At 45.5% G+C, this 14,711-nt stretch overlaps 1 protein-coding gene across 14 annotated transcripts in view; it reads left to right on the top strand.

Annotated features, from left to right (window-relative positions):
- The window catches only part of adgrb2 (adhesion G protein-coupled receptor B2), a 217,196-nt gene that overhangs the window by 181,440 nt on the left and 21,045 nt on the right, over positions 1-14,711 (top strand). For 8 of the 14 annotated variants that reach the window (XM_034599688.1, XM_034599694.1, XM_034599693.1 and 5 more), the window contains exons 22-29: positions 639-724; positions 2,670-2,768; positions 5,362-5,461; positions 7,030-7,101; positions 9,540-9,632; positions 10,885-11,160; positions 13,668-13,707; positions 14,162-14,176. In XM_034599688.1, coding sequence (XP_034455579.1) covers positions 639-724; positions 2,670-2,768; positions 5,362-5,461; positions 7,030-7,101; positions 9,540-9,632; positions 10,885-11,160; positions 13,668-13,707; positions 14,162-14,176 — 781 coding nt within the window. The remainder of the gene's footprint in view (positions 1-638; positions 725-2,669; positions 2,769-5,361; positions 5,462-7,029; positions 7,102-9,539; positions 9,633-10,884; positions 11,161-13,667; positions 13,708-14,161; positions 14,177-14,711) is intronic. The other 6 variants (XM_034599689.1, XM_034599695.1, XM_034599698.1 and 3 more) reach the window with 6 other exon arrangements.

Here is a 14,711-nt window from a genome sequence, read left to right on the forward strand (position 1 = left end):
TTGTTCGGTAACATTAGGCGGCAGTGTTGCTGTCCTGATACTCCAGCCTACGGTCTTGCAGGAATCATCAACTCCCATTTGTGTGTTTGCATCTTCAGCACAGACTCCAATCATGTAGCAAAGTTAGTGGCTATATATCCTAGTTTGATTGAGTCAATTTTGTTTATAAGTCCTCAGGGTTAGGGTTAAGTTTAAAGTAAATGTTAAAAATCTGTGTACAAGAGTAGGATGCTGTCGTATACAGTGTTTAGGGATTTTGCTCCACGTCCTCTTTAGATATTTGAGCCGATAGTTTTTCATCAGGGCAAGCATTAAAGATTTTCTGTAAGTAATAACGGTGGACTTGGGGATTTGTGTACTGCACGCTCTGTGCTTTAAAACCTCATCGAGACGAGCTGGAAACGAGTCAGCCTGCAGGGAGCCCTGACAGCAAGAGCAGCGTCACTTTCAGTCTGTACGTATGTGAGACAATTAATAAGTCGTCTGCAATCAGCGGGAACATTGAGAAAAGAAATAAAGCAAAGCCGCCGTGCATGAGCCGAATCCCTGACGGCAGCCACGTCTATTACAGCGATTCTGATCAGACCCCTCTCTCCCCTCTCTCCCCTCTCTCCCCTCTCTCTCCCTCTCTCTCTCAGGTGAATATGCTCATTGGAATCGTGGTGTTTAACAAGCTCATGTCTCGAGACGGCATCTCCGACAAGTCTAAAAAGCAGCGAGCGGGGTGAGTTAATTTCCCTAAAACCCTCTGCACACACACACACACACACACAGACACACACAAATATACACACATGCCATTCACTCATCAATCCACACGGCTCTTGATGGGACCTGACTGCAACTCTCTGCTTTATATAAATTCCTACTCGTTGTCAGACACAAACTCGGGGAGGCAAAGCTCTCATGCTTTCAGGCGTCTCTCTACACACGTCTACTTGTACACCTGTGCTTTGCATATACAAAAAAAAATACACACAATTCAATTTGGCAACAAAACGGCAAGACATCTGCTGCGTTTTGTTGCTCTGTGAATTCTCTCATCCATCACGATTGCTCCTATGAATACAGGGTTTCCATCTATTGTGCGTGTCACAGGTGAACACTGTGGATATGAAGATCAATGGAACATGGAAACTTAATTATACACTGTAAACACTGGGATTACGTGGATTAAAACCGTATCGAAATCCTATGAGATCCTCCTCCAGACAAACATGCACACACATGATTCGCTCGCTGTAATGCGTGCTGCGCGTGTAGCACACGCATGCATATGCATCCACCTGCAGCATTACTTCAATGCAGTCTGCGGCTGTTCATCATCTTCTACTAATCCGACGGGTAGGGGCCGCGACAGCTCTCGCAAGCAAATCCATGTTTTCATTTCCATACCTATTGATTCCATTGTTTTCCCTGTCTCCTCTCGTCTCCTCTCCTCTCCTCTCCTTTCGCCTCGCCTCGACTCGTCTCGTCTCCTCTCCTCTCCTCTCCTCCACACACCGTGTCTGTCTCCTCGCACAAATTGAAATTGATTATTTGTGCGTCGCTGCAAAGGGTTAACGGTGCAGATTGGCCCTCTGGGGGGTTGATTGGCTTTTGTTGCCCGCTGATGCAACCAAGATTAAACCAGCTAATGTGTACAAACACATTGACACACACACAAACAAGTGTACCCCTCCTTTGTTACGGGAAAAGTCCTCGGTGTTATCCGAGTATTAAACACATTTCCTCTCAGGTTTCCAGAAGTGAATGCATCGAAGTCAAGCACACGCACACACACACACACACACACACACACACACACACACACACACACACACACACACACACACACACACACACACACACACACACAATAGTTGGTAGTGTTGCTAACAGGACAGGCTGTCATTAGCGTAATGTATTTCCTTATGAAGCCGTGGGGATGTGGCTGGCACTAAGGCAATGAGCTGTGATGGCACGCTAATGTAGCATAGCCCGTGCATGGCCCCCATCCTTCTTCACTCGCAATACACACACACACACACACACACACACACACACACACACACACACGTACATACACAAGCTGTTTCTGTCCTCCTGAGTAGTCAACTGTAAGTAAACAACCAAAGGAGTCGTTTTCATTAAAGCTTCATTGTGCACAGTCACACAGATAAAGGAGACACACACACACACACACACACAGACACACACACACACACTCTGGCGGTGGACTAAGATGCTCCATGTACTTCCTGTCTGTCTCACTGTAATCTGTTAGTCCCCATGACTCTGCTGTAACATTGCGATGTCCGTCTCTCACGTTCTCTCTATACTTGCTCTGAATCAATCTTTGTATTCTGACTGTTTTTATTTTCATTGCTGCTACATTTTTATGATCTGGTTTTAATTTGCCTGTCTTTCTTTCTTTCTTTTCTCCCCCCTTCCCCCTGTTATTTTTTTTTCTTTCTTCCACCACTCCCTCTCTTTGTTTGTGTTTTTTATACTTTCCTCTTTGTTTCCTTTTGCAACACCTGCTCATTCACCTGTCGACATAACTGGAACTTGTGTTTCCACTCCCTCCCTCCCTCCCTCTCCTCCCTTCACATGGTTTTGTGTATGTCTGTTTACATGTGTGTGTATCTGTGTGTGTGTGTGTGTGTGTGTGCGCACATGTCCTGAAGTGTCCCGGCGGAGGCGCGGAGCCGACTGCTCCTGAAATGCTCCAAGTGTGGCGTGATCTCGAGCACCGCGCTGTCCAGCTCGACTGCCAGCAGTGCCATGTTAGTCCATCTTCATCTTTCCACCTCCTCTCTGACTCTCCATCATCATCACCCCCTCTCCATCTACCCCCTCTCTCTCTCTCTCTCTCTCTCTCTGTCTCTCACTCTCCATCATCCTCTCTCCGTCTGTCTCCACCTCCTCTCTCCCTTCTCAACTTCATCCTTCATAATCTCTGGCTGTCGGTAATGATGCAGGATGACATTCAAACCTGCCTGGATGAAAAGAAAACAAATTAATGAAAGGCAGAAAAAAACAAAACACCTGCACTGCGAGCCGCTGTTTAATGAGAGCGTGTTTTGATCAAAAGCGGATTTTCCTCGGGGTCGTTCAGAGCAAACCTGACCCGTGTCGAACTGTATTTGTGAATCATTTTTACAGTTTGTTATAACGTGTTTGTACAGTGCAGCGCTGCAAAGGTTTAACACAACGGGGCACCACAGTGTCAGGACGCCTCTCAAATCTGCCGAACACATTACTGTAACTGTAGGTTTAATTATGTAAACAGTAACACATCAAATATCACATGGAGCAAGAGAAAAACTGGAAACGCATAAGAGTTATTTAACTTTGTATCTTCTAGCTGCATATATTTAAATCTTTTCTGTGTAGGGCATTTTTTTGTTTTGAATTATGCCTGAATGTGTCAAGGTGCCGCGTTTTGTTGAGGAGCGTTCCACCAATTTTGCAAGTCAAAGTCAATTTGCGAGTAAGGACGAGTTTTGCATTGCCTGGGAAAACAGCTGTATAATGTTTTCTGTGGCTCTGGAGGCGCTTTTTCAAGTAGGAAAAAAAAAAATTACATTTCGGCAAACAATGCTCAATCCAGTGTTTTTTTGAACAAGGAAAACAATGTTTCAAGGAACTTAGCTTGAGAATATGGGACATGTAAAATAGAGTGTAAGCGAATATAACATTTTTCCATTCCTTAGATTTACAAGTACACCATCTAAGAAATGCTGCATCCACAGTCTCTAATATATAGTTTACTGCGAGACGATATCATGCAGGATTCAAGCTGTTGTGGATATTTCCCTCACCCCCTTTTCTTGAAGTGCCATAAACACAGACAGTATAGTCTCTGAATTTAAAACAAATCTTCATGCAGCCATCTCCATGGTAAAACTTGAGGAGTTACCACACTGGTGTAGCAAGAAGAAAAATATTACCAAGAGGTCTGTTGTCATGGTTTCATGTTGAGTGCAGTCAGTGCATCCAGTCTCTGAATTAAAAGACCCTTCTATCATTTTACTGTTGCAGAAAAGTCCTCTGCATATGTAACTGTGTCCTTGTGCAAATCTGTCATTGTGGCGCAGTGTTTGGATTTAAAATCCCACTGTGTCCACAGCAGAACCTCTGCTCTTAGTTGTGCGATTGTAATAAGATGAAATTGTTCTGTGTCGTCACACAGAAAACACAGAGCTGTTATTGACCGTCACAAACTGCACTGATCTCAGATCTGCCTGTATATTTTCTGAACGTATGTATACAATCTAGATATAGTCATTTAAATTCACATGACTGCCCCTCCTCTTGCTGCATCATTATACCATTTGATATCATTAATAATACACTGCTGGTAAGAATTGGGATTAATAAGTATCCCAATTTTAAAACAGTTTGTGCAAATGTATTATTTATTGGAATCATATTGTCACACTAGCATTTATTATTTTATTCTTTCTGTGTGCCTTTAAATGTCATAATTATTCAGCTTTAAAGACTATCACTTGGGAATTTACATCCTGAAAGTGATACAAAATTGTGACAACGCAAGTTTTCCTCACTTAACTTTTCTCCCGAATGACCTTGTAGCGACTCGTTAAAAAGCACTTACGGTGTTCAATGAGGTACACTTTGCTCAAAGAATGTAGGTTATACTCCACCATATTGTTAACATCACAGTCCACAACAGCTGGAAACTTGACACATTAACAAGAGGACGGCACAACTTTGGCTTGATTGCTCTTTACTTTCTTTTTTTTCCGTCGGCGCGTTCGGCAGTGCACCTCTACAGGGAACGTGGGTGTTACTCGGCGCAGCAACACGGAGCTGTCCTTCTGCCCCGCTGACGCTTATAAGCCCATGAATATGTGCTCAAACAGCATGAACATTTTAAATTGGTGTCTGACTCTGTGGAGTCACACACACACACACACACACACGTACTCCTCAGAAGCCCCCGTGTCAGGACTTGTCAATGGCCTGTCTTCTACCTATCATCTCACAGTTCGCCTGCATGACACTTACTGTGCATCAACCATGTAATTGTGAGCAATTGTCAGTCTCGTAACGATCTACATGATTACACATCATCCTCCATTTCTCAGTGAGAATATTAAGTCTGAAACCTCAGTGTGCCAATCAGCTCCAGATTGCCATCCAACGATTGGCGTCTGTGTGGTTGTGTGTGTGTGTGTGCATGCATGCGTGTGTGTGTGAGTGAGTATGTGAAGTGGAGTTAAGTGACTTTTCAGAACTGGCCTGTCTGGTTTGAAACTGAACCCCTTGTTCCTTCTCCTCCTTCCCTCCTCCCCCCCCCCCCCCCCCCCCCCCCCCCCCCCCCCCCTGCGTCTCCTTCTTCTCCTCTGACAGGGCGTCTCTGTGGAGCTCCTGTGTGGTTCTCCCTCTGTTAGCGTTAACCTGGATGTCAGCCGTGTTGGCCATAACCGACCGGCGCTCCACACTCTTCCAGGTGAGGTGTCCAACAACACAGGCAGGAGCTCACACGGTGTCACCCGCACACTTGCATCTGTGATCCATCGTGAAGAAGCTGCTTTAAAATGTCATATTGGACGGCCTCAGAAAGTTCAGCACTGACACAGACGTGTCAACAGACAGAAGCGGAGGTTTCTGGAGAGTAAGAAGCTGATTGATGCTCATAAATAAACCAATGATGCAAACCAAAGCATCATCAATCTATTGGCTTCCATGGTAAATAATTAGCGCTGGTGTTTTTGACGTGCATCATAAACCACCAGTGTGTGTTGCCCTTTTGGTTCAGTCACTTATTTGGTTTAAAATTTAACTTAAATGTGAACTCAGATGTACCATATGTTGTCTGAGCAGTTCAGGTTAAAGGTTCAACCTGAATCGGCCAAACGCCAAATTGTATTAAACGAAAAACAAGCTGCTGTGTGATTCCCACTCTGGTAAATTCATGAAATGGTATGACTGACTTATTGAATTTCCATATCAGTGTTTCTTTAATGGTTACGGAGTCATTTCACAATAGGATTACAGTAATAAATCACATGATAATACAGTTTTCCAACAATATGCTACATATACTTTCTTACTTTTCCACTTTCAAATGTATGAGAACAGGAACAAAAGGCCATAAATCATCAAACATGTTGTTTAAGAATGATGACAACTGCTCATGGTTGGTGGTTGTCATGGTAACATAACAGGCTTTCTCACTCATGCGATAACCACAGTGTCATTAGTCAGAAACAGTGTCTGTAAACAGAGCTCAAAGAAACGCTGATGCAACCCATCGCAGTGTGAAATAAATAAATCCGGGATTTGAACCGGGAACCGTGTTGGTGTGAGGCAACAGTGCTCAGCATACTAACTGTCAAAAAAGTGAAAGGATAATAAACCGAAAAAATGAAAAGATTCACTCACTTTGCTTAGTTTAAGTCCACAAACAACTGCTGGAGTTTCAGGGGTAAACAGCATTGCAGCCAAATCCAATATAATTGAAGTAACCAGTGACCACGACTTCAAATGTAAAAACACAACAGGAAAAAAAACAGAAAATGCCTCCATACTGCTCCTGTGGTGTCATGTTTTTAGCCTAAATGTCCGCTAACGGAAGTGGTGACGCTACCGGAACTAGCAATGCTACTGTGCACCCCGCGCATACCCTTGGGCGAGAGCCTGTGTGTGCGGTGTGTGCATGCAAACATGAGAAGAGGATAACAGCGGACATTTAGGATAAAAACATGGTGTAAATGACGATAGTTGTTTTACCTTTGAAGAGAAGAAAAGAAACACATTACACTAATGAGCATACTAATGCAAATTGCATAGTTTATATGTTCAGGAAAATCTGTGTCATCTCTGACATCAAACAGCTTCCTTCCTCTCTGACTTGACACGTGTGACGTACGACAGGTCTAACGGTGTGAGGTGGGTGTGGGATGAGATGAAAACATAAATCACTATGAAGAACTGCCACTATATCAAAGAGGTTGCGAGGCAGCGCGGTATTGAAGCTACGTGCAACAACCAACAGACGCCTCTTGTCTCCTCCAGGTCCTTTTCGCCGTCTTTGACTCCGTCCAAGGTTTCGTCATCATCACCGTCCACTGTGCGATGCGCCGGGAGGTGAGTCCGGCTTCTCCTTCTTTTTTTTATTTCCCGAATCCCCTGACGTGCTAAACTCATACATGTCTAATTCCGCACCCTCCGCCCAGCCAGAGTGACCTTCGCAACACTTTGACAGGTGGGACTCATGTTTGCAAATGTCACGTTAGTTTGTAGGTCAGTGCGAAGTCACGGCGGAACACAAGCGGATCAGACACGGGAGGGATTAGCACGGTATTTATGTCCTATGTTGCTGCGCTCCCTCTCCATAATGCAGTATGATAGTGCGGCATTGTCCGTCTGATCCAAGGCTGCTTTAAGGAGCTTATGAAGATGCTGTATGGAATAAGACGATAAGTCCCTAACTAATACCCCCTAGTGTCTATTTGCCACAGGCTTTGCAGTGCCCCCCAGGGATGCTGAAAATTTAAACTCATTATGCACATACAGCGCTGTACATGTATTAATGCCCTTGAGACAGACATTCACACACACACACACACACACACTGACACACGCACACGCTGTGGAGTTATTCACATTTGCACCGAAGCTACATCGGTGGATTTACAATGGCACCCGGTTTCGGTAACTGTAAATGTGTCTTCTGCCGCTGATGCATGTGCACCCCGCACAGCTACCCAAGAGATCATTATGATATTGAATGCGCCGCAAAGTGTAAGTGAATTTTTAAAAGCTCTGAATGCTTAGCTGCATTAAATCAATAACACAAATGCAGCGGGGATCAGAGTACAGTAAATCCAGGAATTATTTATTGCAAATGTATGAAAATCCCCCCCTTGCAAGAGACTGAGTGTAAATCCTTCGTGGCTGCAGAACAACAGGAAGAGGGGAGTGCTAGAGGGAGCACGGGGAGAGAATGAGAGCGTGTTACAGTGCAAAAACAAGAGAAGAGGCAACACAAAGTGTGATAGTTTGTGAAGTCAACTAAAGACACAAAACGTGCCCGGTGTAGCGGAGCGACGCGTCGAGCTCCTCGGCGGCGCCCATTGCACGTAAGGCGGCGCGGCGCAGAATGAAAGGGGGCCGCGGCGGCACAGTGGGCCCCGCTGAGATCAGTCGAGGCGAGCCGAGCGAACGAGCAGGTGTGACGTTAGAGGTGTTGTGATTAGGAGGCAGCGGGAGCGAGGGAGGCCGACGGGGAGATGTGGAGCCGAGGCATATTGTGAGAGAGAGAGAGAGAGAGAGAGAGAGAGAGAGAGAGAGAGAGAGAGAGTGTGGCGAGGGAGAGACTTAGTTAAGTGAGGAGCGAGGGAGGGAAAGAAAAGAAAACACATGCAGAGATGTGTGTGGGGGGAAAAAAAAGAAAAACGTGATTCAAGAGCGAAGCAGGGGATGATGGTAGGGGAGGAGGAAATGGAGAGGAAGGTGGAGAGAGAGGTATGGAGTGGACCCATAGAGCGGCTCTTCACTTTGAAGTCAGGATGAGCCAACACACGGGGAGAGAAAGAGACATTAGTTCAAAAAGAGAATGGGGGAAAATAAACGCCGATGAAGATGAGTAAGGACACGAAGGCACGGGATCCGCACAAGGACTCAATGGAGGCGTTAGGCTTGACCATGCAGTATTAATCAGACATGGATGCTGCCCCAATCCACTCCATTTGTCGCTACACATGTACAGACACACGCACGCACGCACGCACGCACGCACACGCACACGCACACACACGCACGATGAGACCACCCAGCAGGAGTGGAGATGCTGTCGTTGGCTCTCGCGGCGCTTCTTACACGAGCACTCTTGTTTCCACGCATGAGATTCTTATGGGATTTGACAGCGGCAACACTGAGAAACGATGTTGCTCCTCAGCGAGTAACCAGGCTATCTATAATACAGAGCCTGATGGGTGGTGGGTGGGTGGGTGGGGGGGGGGGGATCTCGGAGTTGCATGGGATCCATTTGATTTGAGCTGCGTTACGAGAACCAGTCCTCCCACTGTGGGCCTGGTGTGTGTTTGCTCAGATGCCGCACGTGGGAGGATGAAGAAGAACAATATGACACCGGAGAGGCCCAGAGGTTAGAGCATCCGTATCCCGTACTGTTGGTTTTAATTAGGGCCGCGCGCCACTGATCTCGCGAAGCTCAAACAGGACACTTTGAAGTGCCGCGGCGTGTTTTCTATACCACTCCACTGGCAGTTGCAGAAGCAAAAAAAAAACGAGTTTCTTTGTGAAGAACGTGGCATTTCCATCCACTTTGCAGCTTTCACATAATTTGGTATTCGCCGAGCATCCGCCATTGCGTTGATGAAGATGAAGACTATAAGGCGTATGAGGGAGCGAGTTCCCTGATGCTGCAGAAGTTGATAACTCTAGTGAAAGTTCCCTTCACTAACTTCTGCTTCCTCTCCCTCATCCTTCCTCCTTTTTCTCCTTTTTTTTCATATTCATCCTCTCTCTGCCCCCCCCCCCCCCCACCATTCCCCTCACCTCAGGTGCAGGACGCGGTGCGCTGTCGGATGGGGGGATGCAAAGACGACAGCGAGAACTCGCCCGACTCCTGCAAGAACGGACAGGTGCAGATCATGGTGAATAGCATTTCCATTTCATCCCACATTCGCTTTGGACCAACATTAACCAGGCTGGAGGTGTTTCCACCAGCACAACCTCCAGTGGAAAGAAGCAGGAGTGCTTCTATTGAAGCGCTCCAACTCATTCCTGGCTCCTTTTGATTTTCATTTACCATTTCTACCTCAACAGAAAGTCATTATTGTTTTGTTGCATTTTGATTTGCTTTCCAACTACATTTGACTGCATTTCCCAAAGAAAGCTTGAAGCCAACTCCCTATAGCGCTGTAGCAACAAATACCGTGTCTGAAACAGAATCCTGCTGAAATTAATACCAATTCATTTTTGACACTCTCGCTGCTTCCTCTTCCTTCAGTATATCAGTAAGTCAATATCGCCCACTGGACTTCCTGTATTACCAAAAAAGCCACTTCAGCACTTTTATTTACTTCTTACCTGAACTCCTTTTTTTCTCTATTTGAAGAGCCCAGCGGTTATTGTAGGTTATTGTATTTGTTCCAAATGTGGCTAATAGTGCGATAAATCATATAGACTTGAACTGCCTTGCCAATGTCAGCGCAGTCACACCGCTGCCATTAGAGCATGAGCGACTCTCACATCCCCGCTTCCTTTTATATCTCCCTTAGACCTGTTTGCGGTAACGATTATGGCCCACTGAGCGCCCCTCCGAGGTTATCGAGATTAAACTTTGGAGCTATCATTCTGCACAGGGAACTCATTATGACACTTTTTTCTGTCTCTTGTTTTCATAAGCGAGAGGAGCATTACAGTGAGACTGAGCTTATTTAATTTTTTGGTTAAATTTATTGTCATCACACACAGAGTTCGGCCGGTTGCTATGACAACAATTGCACCAAGGGAAGACTTTTCCTTAAACCTTGTTTGCTCCGGTGTTTTTTTTTTCTCTCATATAAATGTGAATGAATAAATCTTTTTATTTAACAGTGGCACAGGTCTTGTATAATCACCCTTGAGAACATTAATTGTGATGGATAATTTGTTAAAGCTGCCCGCAGGAATATCGGCATCATAATTACAGTGAGCACCATCCTCTTAGGTTTTCCTATCTATACTCAGAGGAAACCTCATTACAGGGCTGCAGCGGCACCTGAACGCCGACTCAAAGCCGTCTATACAAAAGTGAATTCATCTCTGACTGAATCTCAGTGTTCTCCTCAACAACGCTTCTTTCATGTCCTCCACTAACATTTCATCTTCATGTTTTTTCACTCCTATCTTTTACACCATCAGAGAGGTCCAAATGTGAGCTACTGTGGGCAGCAGTGCGGTTCCCTGCGTTACGGCACCTCCCCGTGCCTCTCGGCCTGCCAGGCGCAGCCGCTCCCGCCGTCGTGCCACCAGGCATGCCAGCAGGGCTACCACAGTCTACCCCGCAGCAACCATATCCCCGGGCTAGACCACAGCCACGCCCTCAGCCATGCACATGAGCATAGCCCCATCCTGAACAATACCCACAACCATGCTCATAACCATAACCACGCCCTCAACCACATCGGCAGCCAACGAGTATGTCACCTGTAGAAAACTCCATTAGTCACCAGTAATTGTGATTAGTCGAGTCCATAGAAGGAGAAAAGTGCAGTCTGTAAAACAAACATGAGCAAATATCAAAGGAAGGATGTGACATTTTGAGAGATACACAGACTTGTTATGCTTTTTTTCAGGGAGATGATTCATGCCACTTTCATGTCTTTACGCAAAATAACACAGACTCAACATTTATCTAGTTTGTTTCATGCACAAAAAAGTCTAAATGCATATTATTGTGGTTTTAAACAGGGTTATGTGATGGACTATTTCTTGGCAAAGATTTCCTGCCAGACAAACATCGAACACTTGTCAAGGTCAAGAACTTTTGGCACCCATTACTAGTTTTACTGGGGTTAGAGGTGCTGGTGCATGTTGTCATAAGCCTTGTTTCCACATCGCTCTGTGTCATTATGCGAGTCAACCAAAGATGCATTCGTTCCTATGGTAACCTTGGTAACTGTGCCCCAGGAAGTTAGCATAAAAACAAATGAGCTAAGAGGCTATTTCATTCAATGCAGTTGTTGATAGTCAAACTGGGTAGTTTAGCAAAGTTACATGAATTTGCAAGAGTTCATTCTTACATTAATATACATCCATTCAAAACGAGAACATCGGCCCATGGCTGCTGTGGTGTCTCTGTGCGTTGACCACCAGGGGGTGTGGGAATCGGCAAAGGAAACAGAATTACAGATAGGAAACAGAACTGTGTGGAAACAAGGCGTAAGCCAGACTGCTACCCTCCTGTTTACAGCTACGCGGCAGCTTAACATTTAGCATAAAGACATGAGGCTGACATGAATCTCCTCGTTGAACTCATCTGCGAAAGCAAATAAACATGTGTAACAAAATGTCAAACTATTCCTTTAACTGGAAAAAACTCCTCATTGCATCAGATACTGTTTGATTACACATTGCACCTTCTAAGTAGGAATAGTTGTGCCGGTGTAGACTTCCAAAGTTCCACTTGATTTGCTGCAGGATAAGTGTAAATATGATGTAGTGATTTATCTTGTCACTCTTTATTTCAGCAGTGACCTCAGACTTGACTGCTGTAAGCTACAGTGTGTTTACTTTGTCTTTACTGCAGGAATCAGTCAACAGGACTGTGTTCCTTCTTTTTATCAGTCGCTTCACTATACTTAACCTGTGAGCTGTTTCATATTGAGTCTGTGCGATAGTTAAAATGAAGATGATTTGTTTTACTCAATTTGGGAGAGAGAGAGAGAGAGAGAGAGGGGTTTCTTTCATATCCTCATTCATTCATTTACACCCATTTATGGTGCTGCGGGTGATTTGCGTACCGAGAGCTTCCCCCACTCCTCTGAGACCCTTGCATATTCTCTCCTTCTCTTCTCTTTCAGTTTTTTCATTTCCCCCTCTCCTCCTCACTCTTTGCCTCCGTGGCGTGCCCAAACTGTCTAAAATCTGTAGTTTATTATCCAAACAAAGGCTTTTGTAAGTGAATCCCGCCGAGGACAGGAGGAAGCTCTGTGGCGGAGGGGGTGGGGGGGGTAAGGGAAGGACCGCGGCTGCATAGCAATGAGCTTCACTTTCACTAAAGTTCAGGGGAAAAACTTGCGCGGTGGCCATTTAGGAGACAATACTTCTTCATTTAATCTGCCGCCTTCTGGGTTTTTCGGAGCGTGTCTTTACCCTCAGGAGCGGTGCCACCCTGCATTTCTCAAGCGGATTCTACATCAAAGCAAATAAACATCATTTTTTGCCTGTGCTCAAAACACCTAATCTACATAAAATCGGAGTTCCAGGATGCGGGGCGACTCAGTTCTGTGTGTTTGTGCTTAGTTCAGGGGTGAGGATGACTTGTGAAAGCATTTGTATTCCTTACATTATGTATAGTTTTTTTTTGCAGTCTGAGAAAAGAAAAGACACCGCCGTGAAGGTTTTCTTCAACTGGCACAGGAGATAATAAGTCTTGCCGCTGTGTAAATTCCTGTCCCCGCTTCCACTCACACGACGCCGAGGTGACTGTCGAGGCATACAGCGGCGTTACGTACCTGGCAGAACTCCACCGCGTCTCCCTCTCTCTCCCACAAAGTCTGTATTTTTGGATCCGCCGCTGCTTGTGAAACCGATTCACATCACGAAACAAATTGGCAGCAGCGTTTGCCATCAGTCAGAATTCCCTCCATGTTCTTTGTTCTTTGTCGGCTCGAGGAGGGCTTTGGACAAATTCGCTATGAAGACATGAAAACCGGCGTGACTAAAGGCGGCGTATTTTGTTTTATGTTCCCCCGTTCATAGAGGGCATTTCTAATTGACTGTCGCCATGGCAACACATCCTATCCTCTTCTGCAGAGTCACATTAGAGCATCGGCGTGATTGAATGCAGCACAACCATTCGAGATCCAATCACTCATCGGGCCTGTGGTGCTGCTACTGTTATGCTAATGCGGTGACTGTACTTTGCACATAACATACTTGTTGTGTCTCCTCTCTTCCTGCCCGGCCTCCCTCTCTCTCAGACGGATTTTGAGAAGGACGTTGACTTGGCGTGTCAAACAGGTGAGCTCTCCCTTCCTCCTGATTTATCCTTCCCTCCCTCCTTTTTGTCTTCTCTCTTTAACACCCTTTGCCCAACACAGGATTAGCGTTTTGCTGAGAGGCAGCGGGGAGGTGTTGCACTCTTAGCTTGCCGCCATGCATGTTGATGAAATGACAGGAGATGATGCGCTGCATCTCGACACAGTTGTGCACAAATTATTATGCCTTATCAATCACACTGATTCTGCCCAGTAAGTGTTTAGCGAGCATATGTTTGGATGAGACTGTGTTTAATTGTGCATGATAATAACACTCCTCAATGTGTTCAGACCTGTTTCGCTCGCTATTGACGACGATGTTGTGTGTGTGTGTGTGTGTGTGGGTGTGTTAAATTGTGTGCAAATGTACCACATTATAGTTTATGTTGTGCTTTAAAGATATTAACACACCATCACTTTCCCCTCCACCCTTGCAGAGAGAGGACACCCATGTAAGTTTTGCACCTAACTGACCGACTTCACACTGCCTGATCTTTTCCCAAAACAATTCCTACAGACAAATCCGGGTTGTAGGTGAAACTGCAGAATGAGTGAACGGGTTTCACCGCAAAAAAACGTAAAAACAACCGTCAGATTTGTCTGATTCTCTGAGCCTCCACTGTTGGATACCGATGTGAAGGGATCAGCCTGGTGAAGTTTCCCACATCATGTCCGACCCTTTCACATCTCCAACAGGACGGGGGAACAGAGAGAAGGCTCGGTTCTGGTATGCTCAGACTCCAGCAGGATACAGCTTCCCTTTCTCATCAAATGTGTAGCCTGATATTTTGTGACATCAGTGCAGTCCACGACCCCGTTTAGACTCGGTATTAACATCCGCGGTGAGTGATCCGATGAGACAGGACAGGAACGCTGGAAGTCAAGGTGCTGAGAGAAAGTTTGTATAGCACGTGATATTAGATGCAGAGCAGCAGCTCAACATTCCGGATTTTAGTATTAATCTGAAGTTTTTACTTTGCAACCTAC

The sequence above is a fragment of the Hippoglossus hippoglossus genome, chromosome 11 (genome assembly GCF_009819705.1).
Source record: "Hippoglossus hippoglossus isolate fHipHip1 chromosome 11, fHipHip1.pri, whole genome shotgun sequence".
Classification (NCBI taxonomy): Eukaryota; Metazoa; Chordata; class Actinopteri; order Pleuronectiformes; family Pleuronectidae; genus Hippoglossus; species Hippoglossus hippoglossus.